The sequence below is a fragment of the Mesocricetus auratus genome, unplaced genomic scaffold (assembly GCF_017639785.1).
Source record: "Mesocricetus auratus isolate SY011 unplaced genomic scaffold, BCM_Maur_2.0 Super-Scaffold_100004, whole genome shotgun sequence".
Classification (NCBI taxonomy): domain Eukaryota; kingdom Metazoa; phylum Chordata; class Mammalia; order Rodentia; family Cricetidae; genus Mesocricetus; species Mesocricetus auratus.
This window is the reverse complement of record NW_024429189.1, coordinates 40,818,423-40,832,452: the sequence shown is the minus strand read 5'-3', so window position 1 is coordinate 40,832,452 and position 14,030 is coordinate 40,818,423. Positions and strand designations below refer to the sequence as shown.

Sequence of the window (14,030 nt, the reverse complement as noted above, 5' to 3'; positions counted from 1 at the left end):
AGGGATCATAAACTTCTTAAAGTCAAACAAGGACAGATAAAATTTCTGCAATGAGAACTTGAGCTAATCAGAAATTGGATTAATGCGGACAGTGATCGAAATAAAGAAGCCACTGTCACTTACCATTAAGCTTTCAAACTCTGCATAGAACTTCTTAAACTTGCTTGGCAGTTTCTGTTAATAAAAATGAAAGTGACACACACAGCTGTCAGATTCTATGTCTAGATATGGATTGTGTGTGCTACCGTTTCTAAGGGAAATCCATTTCTTCTGGCCTCTAGTCAAGCACCTCTGAGCCAGGAGGAACTACTGCGTGCTTCATCACTGGAGAACAATCTCTGGAATATAGAGAACTTGCCTTTGAAAAGTCTTACTGTAGCCGAACTCCGAGAAGCTGTGAATGCTTTGGTTTTACTGCTTCTCTAATATATTCTTGACTGGATGGTTTTATAATCAGGATTGCCTGCATTCCTGAGACTACAAGTGGCCTGGGCCCTCCAAACTTGTTTCTATTAACTCTTTGATTTCTCCAATTAGACATTTAGACTGGAGAATGTTAGGATAAAGGAGACTTAGGAATGGTGCAGTCTTCCTTAAAAACAAGTCACGTGAGTGAAGTGCCTTCTTATAGTTTTTTTTCTTTTTAGTTTTTTTTTAAACTTGTATTTCCTGGGTGCCCAACAGTGCTGAGGTACAGAGGAACTCGGTTTCCTTTGAACAGTTGGAGCCTGTGTATTACAGATGGGAGGAGTCACTCTCGCAGCCCCTGTGTCCCCAAGCCATGCTGGTCATCCCTGGCTCCGTGGGTTCACAGTCCCTGCTTGCTTTTCTGTCCCTCCCTTCTATGCTCTGAGCTGCCCCTCCAAGCAAGCCTTTCTGCATGGTTTCTCTGCCTGGCCGCAGTGGAAAACGTGAGTTCTAGTAGGATGCTGACTTCTCGTGCCTACGGGCTGTGCTTCGCAGCACGGCCGGGAGACCAGTGCGGGATCCCTTTTCCAGTCCACTGCTTCACATTTGGCAGAGTGCGCAAAGCTGAACTTTCTACTGACAGAGCCAGACGGAGTAGAGCGATGTGTTTCCCCATGTAGAGAGAGGGAAAACATCTGCAGTACCGAGACCTGGAGAGCCCCAGCGACCCTGCTCTGCTCAGTGAGGCCCACCTTCTGCCACCCTCCACAGCCCTCAGAAAACTCCTACCTGTTCTCTGGGGTGTGGCTCAAGCCACCGTACCCCCATTTACTCCCCTGGAAAACTCCCATTTTGCTTCTGGAAGCCAGCACTTTGCACACCCTCCACATCTAGTACCACTTTGAAGGATGTGGGAAGTTATCTCTCAGAAGACGAACTCAAGGCTGAAAGCTGTGCTGGGCATTAGGGGTCTGAGGGTCATGAAGTATCTCTGCACTGGGTATTAAATACAGTCCACTCTAAAAATTAGACCTTGTGGGTGCTGGGCCCGGCAGCACACACCTTTAATCCCAGCACTCAGGAGCAGAGACTGGTGGATCTCTGTGAGTTCCAGGTCAGCCTGGTCTACAGAATCTGTTCAAGGCCACCAGGGCTACATATGGAACAGACCTGTGTGGGTTAGAACGTTTGTGTCCATCGACACGGTCTGTTTTTTGTCACACCTGTCATCCTAGTTCTCTTAGCCAGAGTCTCAGACAAAGGCAACAGACCTTTCTGTGGCTCTTAGGACTGTTCCCAAAGAAGTTTCTCATTGGGGACCATTAGCCAATCTGGGGGATGGCTAAGAAGCTCGGCGGGCTTTTCTGTTGTCACAATATCGGGGTAGGGGTGGGGCAGTAGGAGGGGCTACTGAAATATAGTGGGCATGGCCAGATAAGGCAGCTCAGCACCCTATGACATCCAGGCAGTCCTCCACTACAGGGATTTGCCCTCCCAGTGTGTCAATAGGTCAAGGCCAGCACCCCCAGCGGCCTCCCCTCAGACAGGGGTGGCTCCCCTGCTTTCAGCCCTTCTTACCACAGGCTTTTCTATTTCCCCCTTTGCTCGCTGACTGTTTTACAGTTGTCCTACAGCCCCTGAGATCATGCCTCATTCCTTACACTGCTCCTGTGTCCACTCCGGTGCTCACTGGAGCTGTGCGAGAAGGCCTTCATCAAACACAGAGAGATAATCCCACCAAGGATGCTCACGAGTGAACGTTCTCCTCACAGAGTTACATAATCACACCAATTCAAAAAAGAAATGAAGGCCTATAAATCACAAAGGGCTAATCTTTCTGTCAGAGACACATAACGACAGAAATAGAAGTTTATAAACTCATGGCACTCTTATACTTACGGTCTGCTTTTTGCTGACCATGAACTGGCCAATTAGCCAGTTGGATCCTCCCTAGGGGCCTCAGTGGCAGCCCAAAGGGCCCAGACAGTGCTCTCTGTCTCACTATCTGGTTGCTGTTCCTTGGAACCTACAGCTGGCCTCCGTGGGTCCTCAACAAACTGTAGAACTTTCCTTTCTTCTAACCAATGCATTTGGACCCTGTGAGGGGGAGGCAATCAGGAGCCAGAGGCAGACTGGGGAGTGCAGACTGCCTGAGGGGAACCCAGGGTCTCTAGAGAGCTCAGGAAGCTTGGGCAGTGAGACAGGGGCACCGTACAACTGCTCATTGCCTGCTTATTATTGACACACCGACTCTGTTCTTCCACCGCCTGGAAGACGATACGGCTGCGTGGCTTGCAGGCCTCACCGATTCCCTCATGCCTATATTCAGGGGATGAACTGCTGTATGCTGCATCTGCCTGGGATTTTCAGGGAAACTCAAGACAGAGGACCTGTGAGGACCTGCCTTATAAACATTGGGGATATCTAGGAGAGTCGGGGGAAGAAAAGACTCTCAAGAGGGAGACGGGTAGGAAACTATCTCCAAAGAGAACATGGACACAAAAAGCTGCTATTAAACACCCACCATGGCAGGGTGGAGCTCTTAGATACTCCCTGTCCTCTTTTTCTGCAGTCCCTCCTACACATGCTTGTGTATATTTATCAAGAGTCTATTTTTGTGAGTATGTTCTATTGGAGTTTAGTATTTCTTTTACTATGTCACATGTCAAGGGACGAGCACATTCTGAGTACCAAGCTAGTGACAAATGAAGGCGTTTTTGAACTGTCAATGAATCACCGTCCTGTTTGTTACAGAAATTCATAACGCACCTTCATAACTTTAGCTCCAAAGACAACCCATGCCAACTGTGGCTCCTCTCTGGAGGGAGGAGTCACCAGGTGGTTAGGAGACACCCGGTCCTCAGCTGCTCCCAACAGTTGGCCTCTGGACTGCTTCTCCCAGAAGCAAAATGGCTTGTTGGGTAAAATGGCTCTTCTGCTCTCTTTCACTCACAGGCAAGGCTCGATGCAAAAGCAATAAGCAAGACTGTTCAGAGACAACTGAACGTGTGTGCAAAGTGACTCCTGCAGCCACCTGAGCAGTGCTGCTCCTTCCCGCCATATGTAAGACCTGCATTTATGACTATTTACATTGCAGAGATGGGAAAGCTAAGGTCCCCCGCCCCTCCCCTTGCTGCCCCCACCTGGACAGTATCTTTTTAAACTCTCACTCCGAGGTAACTAGGAAAAAGAGACAGGTCATCTCCCTCCGAGGGTCCCATTGTTCCACCAGTGTGAGCGCTATTTCTATGGGAATGCTCACTGGAGGGCCTCTGGTTTTATTCCTAAGGCAAAAGTCACAGCTGGAAGCCAGCAGTAGCTCTCACCTCCCAGGTTAGAGCCAGGCGGCTCACCGCGACGTTACTGAGTCCCATGACGATGGCAAAAAAGGAATTCAGATTTTTGTACTCCTTGCAGCTGAAACACAAGAGGTGCGTGTTTAAGTAGAATGCCACTTTTGAGCAGGATTCAAAAAAAACGATAGAGTTCTATTTTCTGATAGTCATTAATATTCATCAGGACTCATTTATACGAACTGGCGATGATAGATTTAGGGCACTGTAGAAATTCTGCTTGGGCAGCCATGCTCTGCTGTTTGACACCCCACCATAGTTTTAGAAAGTTGATGGTTTTGGCCATTGAGGTTTGGGTTTTGAGAAGTAATTGAAATTCACCTCCCCGGAGGGTTGTTATTGTAATCCTAAATTTGCTAAGAGCTGCAGTGAATCTAGAAGTGGGGAGAAGGGAGACAGCCCAGGGGGTTGGAAAAGGGAAGGCAAAACGTTGGAGAGTTTGAGACCTGGAGGTAGATGCTCCGAGCCGAGCCGGCAGGGGCAGGTGGAAAGATGTTAAGGGTATCACCATGCTGTGGTCACCCTGGTTCCTGCATGCTGCATCAATGATGCTAAACTGTTGAAAGGTATCAGCTTACAAGTTGTGGTCCTGGGGGGCTGGGCACTTGCTCTCCAGGAGTTTGAAATTGGGAGATAGTTTATTACATCAATAACAAAATAACCTTATTTTCTGGTTAGCTGACATTAGGCAGGTTGATTATTTTGAGTCTGTGTTTATGCCATTATGAGTATTTATGGAACTATATTTGGGAATGAAGCACTTGGACCAAGCCTAGACATTCTTATTAAAATGGTGATATTATCCCAGGTACTTAGTATACCTGATGTGAACAACGTCAACCGCACCCTAAGTTCTTCGTGCCAGGCTGCTAGAAAGGAAAAGCATTCATTTCATAATAAACACAAACCCTTCACCACAACTCAATATGGCCATCTGTCTAAGCGGACCAGCGTCATAAACGTTTGAATAAACATGTTTGTAGAAGGCTCATTAAGTGGTGGCTCTGGCTGCTTATATTCAACTCAAAGACTAGCAATGGCTTCTCCACATGTCTGTGGAAATGGAAAAATGCACTTTAGGAGCTATAGTAGGTAAGATCACACATGAAGAAACAAGCAAGGCATTATAATGCTGGGGTAGTGGCTCCCAGGTTCAGGGCTAATGGCCCCACCACGTATGTACGTACCTATACTTGCCTTTGTCTTGGGCAAGTGACTGTGGGAGAATGACCCAGAGCTCAGACCTACTCTGTTACCAACTTTGCTTGTCATTCAAGGCAAGTCAGGAGATGACTGTGTGCCTCAGTTTCTTCTCCGTGTGAACAAAGGATAAAAAACGCCTACCCCAGTCCTGCCCCTCAACTCTGCTAAGTTCCTTCCAGGGCCAAGGGCTTAAAGAAAACACCACAGCTCTCTAAAACCAGCAGGCCAAAGGGCTAGTGCCTACAGCTTTCTGTTTCATTCTTGTAGACTCCGGGTTAGCAGGTCTACAGTCTTTAACAGCAGGGCTGAGTAAACAGGTTCATTATGGGACAGGGGCCCCGGGACAGGGTTGAATAATGGCTAAATAATCAGCTGATGTATTTTCAAGGCCAAGTCCACCTACATAATCAACTGGAATCAGAAGGAAGAGGGATAAATCACAAAGGCTGAACACTAAAGGCATATTCCTGAGTATTCCTGAGTATTCTGTGTTGCCTCCACTCGGCACTGAGGACTAAGGTGAAGAGAGAGCATGCTCCCTGCAATGGGAAAGCACACCCTGTCATAGTTTCCATAATCCACTCATTCCAAACACATGAAGGCATTTGCTCACCGCACAGGGGCGGTTCGTGCTGCTAGGGAAAGTGGCCACACTCGGCTAAACCTTCCTTCAGACAGCCAGCTTTCCCAAAGAAACAGCAAGCAGCACGTGAATTCAAAGGACCTGGTATTCTATTGTGCCCTCAGCATTTTTGGCAAAACAGCTCAAGGCATTTGGCAAGCTGGCACCTATAAAACACCAAGTAGCTTTTCCTTCTTTGTTTAGCTCTGGCAATGAGACTCCGCATGGGATCCGAACTGTTTTGGCTCAAGAAAACTGCCCGGCCCAGGCCACTTGTTCTCCCAGCCTTCCTGAGCTCAGGCTCTGCGTTTAGAGAGGGAAGGAGTCTCACAGCCACAGGCTACATTTAGCTTTTTTATTTTTAGTACTGTGGTGATACCAAAAACATGGAAGTAAACAGGAGGTCGTCAGGCGTATCTAACGAGCCAGAGAAGATTAAATTCATGTCAGGGAGAAACCTAGCTGGCCCCTGCAGTAAATAAATTGTTTCTCAAGAAGTGCTTTAAAATAGAATATTTATAAGATGTTTGCTTTCTCTGATGTGTATGGAGATGATTTCCTAGTTCCAGGTTAGCTGGCCTTTATGCATTTTACTGATTTTATTCCGACTGGGTTGGAGAAACTGCTGTTCCAGCGTGTTCTACTGCCCTCTACTGGTGAGAACGTGTCATGTGCGACACCAGCTCCAAGAGCCTTACAACACAAGTTTCTGCAAAGGGAACGTTTGTTTACTTAAAGCACTCTTCCAACACAAAGGAGGGGGAAAAATGAGGCGTTCAGAGCAAAACCGATCCCACTTTTGACTGGGGCACCTGCATTATAAGATGTTAATTTACATATTGATGTTAACTGTGAGGGAGTCAGAAGACGGTCTTCTCCCCACAAACTCAGTTGCTGGCCGTTCTTACACCCTGCTTTACATTTTAAGGTGTGTACCAAGAGAGCACAGCTCAGAGACTATTTTTCCCCTCCAAAGTTAAATATACTTACTGAGCCGCTATCTTGATAAACTTTTTCAAAAGCTGAACACGCTTGCTGAGCTGGGAACAAAGGCAGATCTCAGTGACAACCCAAAACTGAATTTCATTAAATCTCCTCAGGAACAAATCCAAGTTTGCTGTGGTCTTTTTAAAATTATGCCTTCCAAATGTGTGGTAGATTAGCTCCAGCTAGAACAGAAAGGAAAACAATTTCACTTATTTGTTGGCTTTTAAATCAAAACGCCAGCCTGGCTCCTCTATTTGTCAAGAAAGCATTCTATCGAGCAGCAGATGTGAATCCAACCAGTAACCCGGACGTGACTTGTCATGTAGATTTGAAGGGCCTCCATGAGGAATATATAAATATAAACTAGGTGTTATTGGCTTAATAGACTCTGGAAGACAGAGCATAGCATCACAGGGATTTTTTTTCCTTTAATACTTGAGGACTTCAAGCTCGGCAGGGACTAAATCCACCATGTGGTTTCCATACGGCAGGCACACAGAGACACAAGCTGAATGAAGCAAGCAAGCCGTCCGGGATCTTACGGAGCCCGGGGACGTCCCCGGCTGGGCACCTTACCTCATGCACACAGTTGAAGAGTTCCCAGTCATACGTTGTCATCTGGTAAGCCAAGTCTTTCGAGCTCATCAGTTCAAAAGTTCCCACTGTCCCCGTGGTTGGGCCTTCTTGTTCTGGCAGGGGAGTCTGGGAACAATTGTGAAAAACTGGATCAGAACCACAAAAGGGATACATGTGAAATGCCAAATGCTCTCAGGAGTTTTTGATGGGAAAGGATTTGGGGGAAACTTTCGGGCATATTTTGAAATGCTGGTTTTGAGGTTAAAAGAATGCCTTTGTTGTCTGTTGTACTCGCTTCAAGGCCTTCTTTGTCACTACCGTCATCATCACCACCACCACCACCACCATCATCACAATCAACCGCAAGCCATGGCAAATAAGAGTTGGCAAAGGATGACCTTGGAAGGTTCCCCATTGTGTGACATTTTGATCGCATTCTAACAATAAAGTTTGCATTGAATCGGAGGGTCGGACTAGCTACTAGCTGACCAAAATTAACCGTATGAGTTTTGGAGGACTGGGGACAGATAGAGAGACAGAAAGCAGCAGGGCGGGGCTTAGGAGGATCTCTGCCCTCTAGATGGAGGAATGAAAGAGAGAAGAGGCCACTGGTCGCTTCTCTGCCACCTCTCTGCTCATTCAAGTTCTTACAGGTTCTTGCCCCAATATCCGACTCCTGAGTTTTTATTGATAAAAGATAATTAGATAACACATCAGTTCTCCTTTGCCTGGGGCTTGAAGGTACCTGAAAACTCTTCCCTTTCCACAGTAATGATGGAAGATGCTCTTGGAGACCTTTCTCATGGAAATGGTTATAAAGTCAAGTACCAGCATGGGAGTTTGAATTTATATTCACGGTACCACTTAACTGCTGTTGGCGATTGATGTCAAGTTGCCACAGCCATGCTTTCACACACCACCTAAAACGGTGATGTGGCAGAGAATGCTGTGAACTGAGTCTACACAGGATTTCCAAGTCCCTAACCCTTCGAGAGTTGCTGGGCTGAGAATGCTACTCGCATGTTTGGGGCAAACTCAAACTCTGCTACTTTGACCAAAACTCTTGTTGAAAGCGTTTCATCTGGTTCATTTATTTCCATTTGTATTCACAGAAATGTTCTATAAAGTGTTTTTACTTTGTAAGGCAACTGACAAATGTATAATACCTTAATACCTATCTGTAAGACTGGGGATACATAGCGATGAAAAGAATATTTGCCAGTATGATACTGACTATATTTGGATAGTCAATATTCATGTCACAGGCTAGGGATATAGCTCCTTGCACGTTCAAGACTCTGTGCTCCAGCCCCAGCCTTCATAAGGAACGGGCTCATGTTAGAAACACGAATATTACACAGGTTTCATCAGCATCTCCATTACTACTTATTCAGTAAATGTCCCCTGTGTTCTAGACACCAGAGAAATTACATATTCAGGGTGTAGGTGGCTTCTGCATTGGAAAAGTTCAGTCTGTGAGACGAGCAGTTTACAGAATAATAGCGTCACCCTCCACCAACAGGTGCAGTGCTACTTTCGCTGGACCTCATTTGCGCATCTGGAGACAGAGCGTCAACAGGCTAGACTATGAGGCACACAGGCAGGCAGGCAGGCACCTGAATGGACCTTCGAAAGATGCTGCACACATGGAGTCAGTGTGTATGGAGGATTAAAAGGGACTGTGAGCAGGCGAGTGAGGAAAGCTTTGCTCAGGACGGCCCGTGTTCGGCTGACAGCAGGGGCAACTTGAAAGTGGGGAGGTTGGCAGCATACTTGATTTGCAGGAACAGAATTGCAGAGAGGGACCAAATAACAGCTTTTGAATAGTATCTGAGCACCAGCTCAGGAGATGGGGTTTGTCACAGGCAAGGTAATAAACCATGTTAGTGACGGCCGCAGAAAGCAGCAGACTGAACATAAACCCCACTGTAACAGCACATGCTTGAAGTGATCCCTCAGTCTTTTGACCGTCTGTCTCCAGCTCCAGGAAATCTGGGTTATACTAAGTTGGCATCTTAGGGTATTAATACCCAGTTTTGTTAAGAGGATTAAATGGGAGCAATTTAAGTGCAGCGTGTAAACCAAGTCCTCGGCACAGGGATGTCCCTTCTCTCAAAGTAGGTCACTTTCAAGAGGGGTTATAGTGCTATATATGCACAGGAAAGTGTGGTTAGTGTGACACTCAGGTTAGGGGCTGGATATGAATCCACACTACAGAGCACAAAGAACAAGGCAGAAAGTGACAGTTCCAAACAGACCTAACGCTGATGGACAAGTAGCCGATGGAACGGGGTGAGGATGGTTTCAGCCCAGGGCAGGTTTCAGTGGAACAGTAGTAAGTAAAGCTTACTCCCGGTGTGAGGACCCTGTCTCAAGTCAGCCTGGTTCTCTGCGGTCTCCCTTCCCTCCCATAGCTGCCGCTGTGAGCACAGCCCCTCTCCTCTGCTCTACAACTGCCCCTACCCTATTCACTGAGTCAGCTTCCTCCTTGAGGCTGGAGTGACTCCATCCACCCCAGTCTTTCCTTGAGGTTTTATGGTGCCTGATATATAGGACTACTTAACCCAACATCTCTTGTGGATTCCGACACTAAGACAGATGGGACGCTCTTTTGGTAGTGGATGTTGGGCTGTCATCCCTCCATCCTTCCGGGATGTAAAACAAAGTCCTGTAGAATCCCCATCTACAGGGTGGGAGCACCGGGCCTGCCTCACTCTTCTTCCGTGAGCAGTAGCAGTGGGGGGTTTATATGCTGAGCCTGGACCCCACAGGAAACACTTCCTTGTGCCATTTTCCTATGGAAATGTCCTACTGGGGAGGCACTGCAGAGCTTATGGGGGATCTGCACAGCACAGGGAGCTGAGAACTGACAACCCCTGTCTCTGGACCCCTCCTCAAACTTACTGAGAGATGACATTTTTACTAATGCTGGTGGAAGGCGATCAGAAGAATAGCATCACCATGGTCCTATGTCCAGAGACTTAACACATAAAAGAGGGCGCTAATCGTCAGTGGCAAACTGATGGCTAAGCAACCTATGCCCAGCATCCGTCTCTGCATGTGCTACACGCCCCCCCATAGTGGAACCTGTCATAGTGGGTCCTCTCTGATGACACTGTAGTCACCACAAGCTCCCTGAGGGACATGGACTAGGAAGGGTTTGTCTTTGAGACTATCCCACAGCCAGAAACATCCACAGAACGTGGAACAATGCGGCCGATACTAAATAAAAGTCTAAGGAACCAGAGAGTGGATAAAAGGAGAGCCAAATTACAGTACACTGAGACTTTGTTGTAATTGGCTTTGTACTAACATTTATACTCAGACACAATTTCAAGAGAGTAAAGCTCCCGATTTCAAGTCCTTCCCCAGGGGGATCTACGCTGGTGCTCTACTGGCTGTAGACAACACGATTTAACACGAAAGTTCATTTTCTTCCGGACCACTCGGGTTTAACTGTCACTGGCATAAGGGCAGATGCTCCAGGGCACGTGCCATGCTGGTCACAGAAGCCAGCACAGCGCTGAGCGCTTAGCAGACACTTGGTAAGTGTGAGCCGATAGAGCTGAGGGTTGGGCTGACGTTATGCCCTGCATCCTCTAGACCACTCTTTCTGGAAGGATATCTGCAAGTCTGAGGAGGGGCATTAGGTAAGGTCCGACCTCCGTGAGCACAGAGAGGTACATGGCGCCCCCAGCTGAGAGGTTCAGAGTTCTTGTTGCCAAGCAAATTCCTTCCAACCACTCAGGCCTTAAAATGGAAGATAAGCAAGAACCCAGAACTTGGAAGCCAAAGGACTGTGTGCAATAAACAGAAGCTTAAAAAGTTAGTGTCTGCCCCCAGGGAGCTGGAGACGGTCCACATGCCTATCTCTCCACCCCCTGGCTCAACACAGCCGCCAAGAACCAGCTGGCAAGGCAGGCCCCAGCACACTGTGTGGCAAACACATCAGCCAGCACCTTCCATGGAACATCAGCAACACGGGCTGTTTAAGGCGTTAGTTTCCAGCAGAGGGTAGCTGGACACACAGCAGTGTTTAAAAATTATGTGGGTATGCATGATGTGTCGGGGGAGAGGAAGGGCAAATGTTTCACAGCACCAGTGGAGGTCAGAGGACAACTTTGTGGAGTCACTTTTCTCCTTCTGTCTTTGTGTGTTTTCCTGGTTAGTTATTTATTTCTTAATTGCTCAATGTTGAGAGATGTTTATTCAGAGAGGAACGAAGTCAAATGATTAAAGAAGCAAAGAATACCCAAAAGGGACTGTGACTCTGCTGATATCCCTGTGCTGGGAGCCAGGACGAGGCTTGATTAGGGGGGAATCAAAGGCACTGTGTCACATTCGTTCTTCCTTAAGTGAAAACAAGATGGTGTCAAATGAGCAGTCCCATGGGGTCTGGTGGCACACATCTGTAATCCCAGAACACAGGAGACTAAGGAGTGAGGATTAAAGCCTAGCAGAGGCCCGCTCCTTTAATTCCAGCACTTGGGAGGCAGAGGCAGGCAGATCTCTGAGCTCGAGGCCAACTTGACTTACAGAGTCACAGACTGAGTCCTGGAGAAATCCGGTCTTAAAAAACAAACAACTCTCCATCCAAAAAAAAAAAAATCAAAACAAAAACCAACCCCTCCCCAAAAACAAACAAAATCTAGGGGTCAGCATGGGCTACACAGCAAGACCACATCTAAAAAAAAAAAAACGAGTGAACAAAACCATGGCTGTCCCTGAAGCAGGGACCAGGGTCCTGATCAGGAAGAATGAGCGCTATCAGGGTCTGAAAGCACATCTTGTGTGGTGCTGGGGGGAAGCCCGGGCCTCACACACTGTCAAGGATTCCGACTACACGCTTTAACCTGACTTCCTCCTGAAGTTCTAGCAAGGTCTGTCTACTAAGGAAACGAAACACTCTCCAAAGTTCCTGCAGGTTACCACTCATTCATGTACTGCATTTTTCTAGGAGAAGAAGAGGAGGAGGAGGAGGAGGAGGAAGAGGAGGAAGAGGAAGAGGAGGAGGAGGAGCATGGTCCCAGATACAGAAGAATCTGACTTTGTGAAACTAAAACTGGTCCTGTAGCTCCTAAGATCTTTTACTAGCTAGTCAATTCCACACTTAATTTTTATAGGAGAGACAGAATGAATGTGTCTTTTCTTCACAGAAGTTCTGGGTGGCTAGGGAAAAGTATTCTGCTCTCTGGTATCCCTGTGAAGATCCTGAGAGTATCTGAGGGACGACCCCTTCTAGACCTGATGGTGGCCCTGCCTCCTGCCCTCCCTCAGGGGTCTCCTAAGACTGGCACTTCCCTTACAAGCGATCATTGCGCTCCCGATCTGAGCATTCCAATTTCGAACATTAATACTGAACTTAAAGACATTTCATTGAAATGAATTACAGCTAAGGTTCTGAACACTAAACTGTGTCCCCGTAGCAGTGCGGCTTGGCTAATTTCCACGGATCCTCTAAAGCTTGGGGCATCTCCAGTGAGCACCTGAGGCTTTGCCGGCAGACCACAGTATAGAAGAAGACACATAGCAGTCAAGACTTTTCAGCCACCGGCCTCAGTGTGGCTGTGAAATTAAGCTACAGACAAGGTTTTCTGATTGCACACACAGCTCCGGAGGCCATTCATACCTACCAGTGAGTCGAATTGCTCTCTCGGGCAAGCAAACAGGCGTCCATTAATGGTGAGCGTCGTAAATACTGAAACATCATTAGGTTTGAGCACCACCTTTTCTGTGAACATAAAAAGCATGAGATTGCCTATTAAATCCATCTGAGATTTGCTGCACTGCCCTAATCACACCAACAAATTGCCAGCTCGGTGAATTACCGGAACACGCAATGCACCTGCATAAAATGCAGGGGTGAAGGGTGCCACTGAATAAAAAGGACAGTGCTTTCATATAGCCGCACGGTGCCCGGGATGCCATCAGAAATGACCACACAGCAGGAATGGAAACACCCAAGGCTCAATTCGCCCAGATCTCCTCTGCAACTCTAATTATTCATAAAACCCGCACAGCCATTTACACAGCAAGTTAGTTCTTGATGGTAACAATGCCAGGCCCTTTGGAGATAGAAAGATCATGGCTAGAATCTTTGGGGGAGCTTCAGAGTTCTCACATGATTTTAATTGCTAAACACACACACACACCTTTTACTTGCTCTCAATTTGGAAGGTAATAGTAGTAACTACTTTAAACCCTTTTCTATAGTTTATAAATTATTTACTGAATCTATATTTAACATTTACTACATACCAGGCACTAGGGACACATAAAGAAATGATAGAAAGGGATAAAATATAAATGGTAGAGAGAAATAAAACATAAATTAAAATCCCAGTCAATATAGAGGGAAAATGAATGAGTGTGTGTGTGTGTGTTAATGAGGGCTATAAGGGTCACAAGGCATAGCAGGGAAGGGAGTTAGAAAGTGTGTCAGGAAGCAGTTAATATTTTAGATGGGACATCAAGGGACAGGCTTCAACAGCCCCAACATTTAGGTGAATGCCCCATATATGGGACACCTTTGGGAAGAATGTAATAATTAACCATATGGTCATCCTGGGTTTGGACCAACTGGGACAAAAACAGAAGGCAAGGCCTAGAGAAGCCATCGCCTACTGTGCCCTGCATCAGTGGAGTCACCTACCTTCACACACGGTGGAAATGTTTCACTCTGTTCCTAAAGGACCCCTCAAACGGCTGTGAAGTCTTCCCTGGGGAATCAATCTCCTGGTCCCTTCCTGTACCCGATGACTGCACTGTGGGTAGCCACTGCCCAAGCCCGCCAGTGTGGGTTCCAGGTGTTCATTTAATTCCTAACCCTCCTGGCCTGGGGGTGACTCACAGACACAGTGTGTCTGATTCATCCTTTTCTG

At 47.0% G+C, this 14,030-nt stretch overlaps 1 protein-coding gene across 5 annotated transcripts in view; it reads right to left on the bottom strand.

The window, feature by feature from the left end:
* Rapgef4 (Rap guanine nucleotide exchange factor 4) overlaps nt 1-14,030 on the bottom strand; it is a 299,093-nt gene that overhangs the window by 14,909 nt on the left and 270,154 nt on the right. For all 5 annotated transcript variants that reach the window (XM_040745573.1, XM_040745574.1, XM_040745575.1 and 2 more), the window contains 5 exons: nt 12,783-12,880; nt 7,150-7,275; nt 6,577-6,755; nt 3,735-3,825; nt 124-174 (listed from right to left, as the gene is read on the bottom strand). In XM_040745573.1, coding sequence (XP_040601507.1) covers nt 124-174; nt 3,735-3,825; nt 6,577-6,755; nt 7,150-7,275; nt 12,783-12,880 — 545 coding nt within the window. The remainder of the gene's footprint in view (nt 1-123; nt 175-3,734; nt 3,826-6,576; nt 6,756-7,149; nt 7,276-12,782; nt 12,881-14,030) is intronic.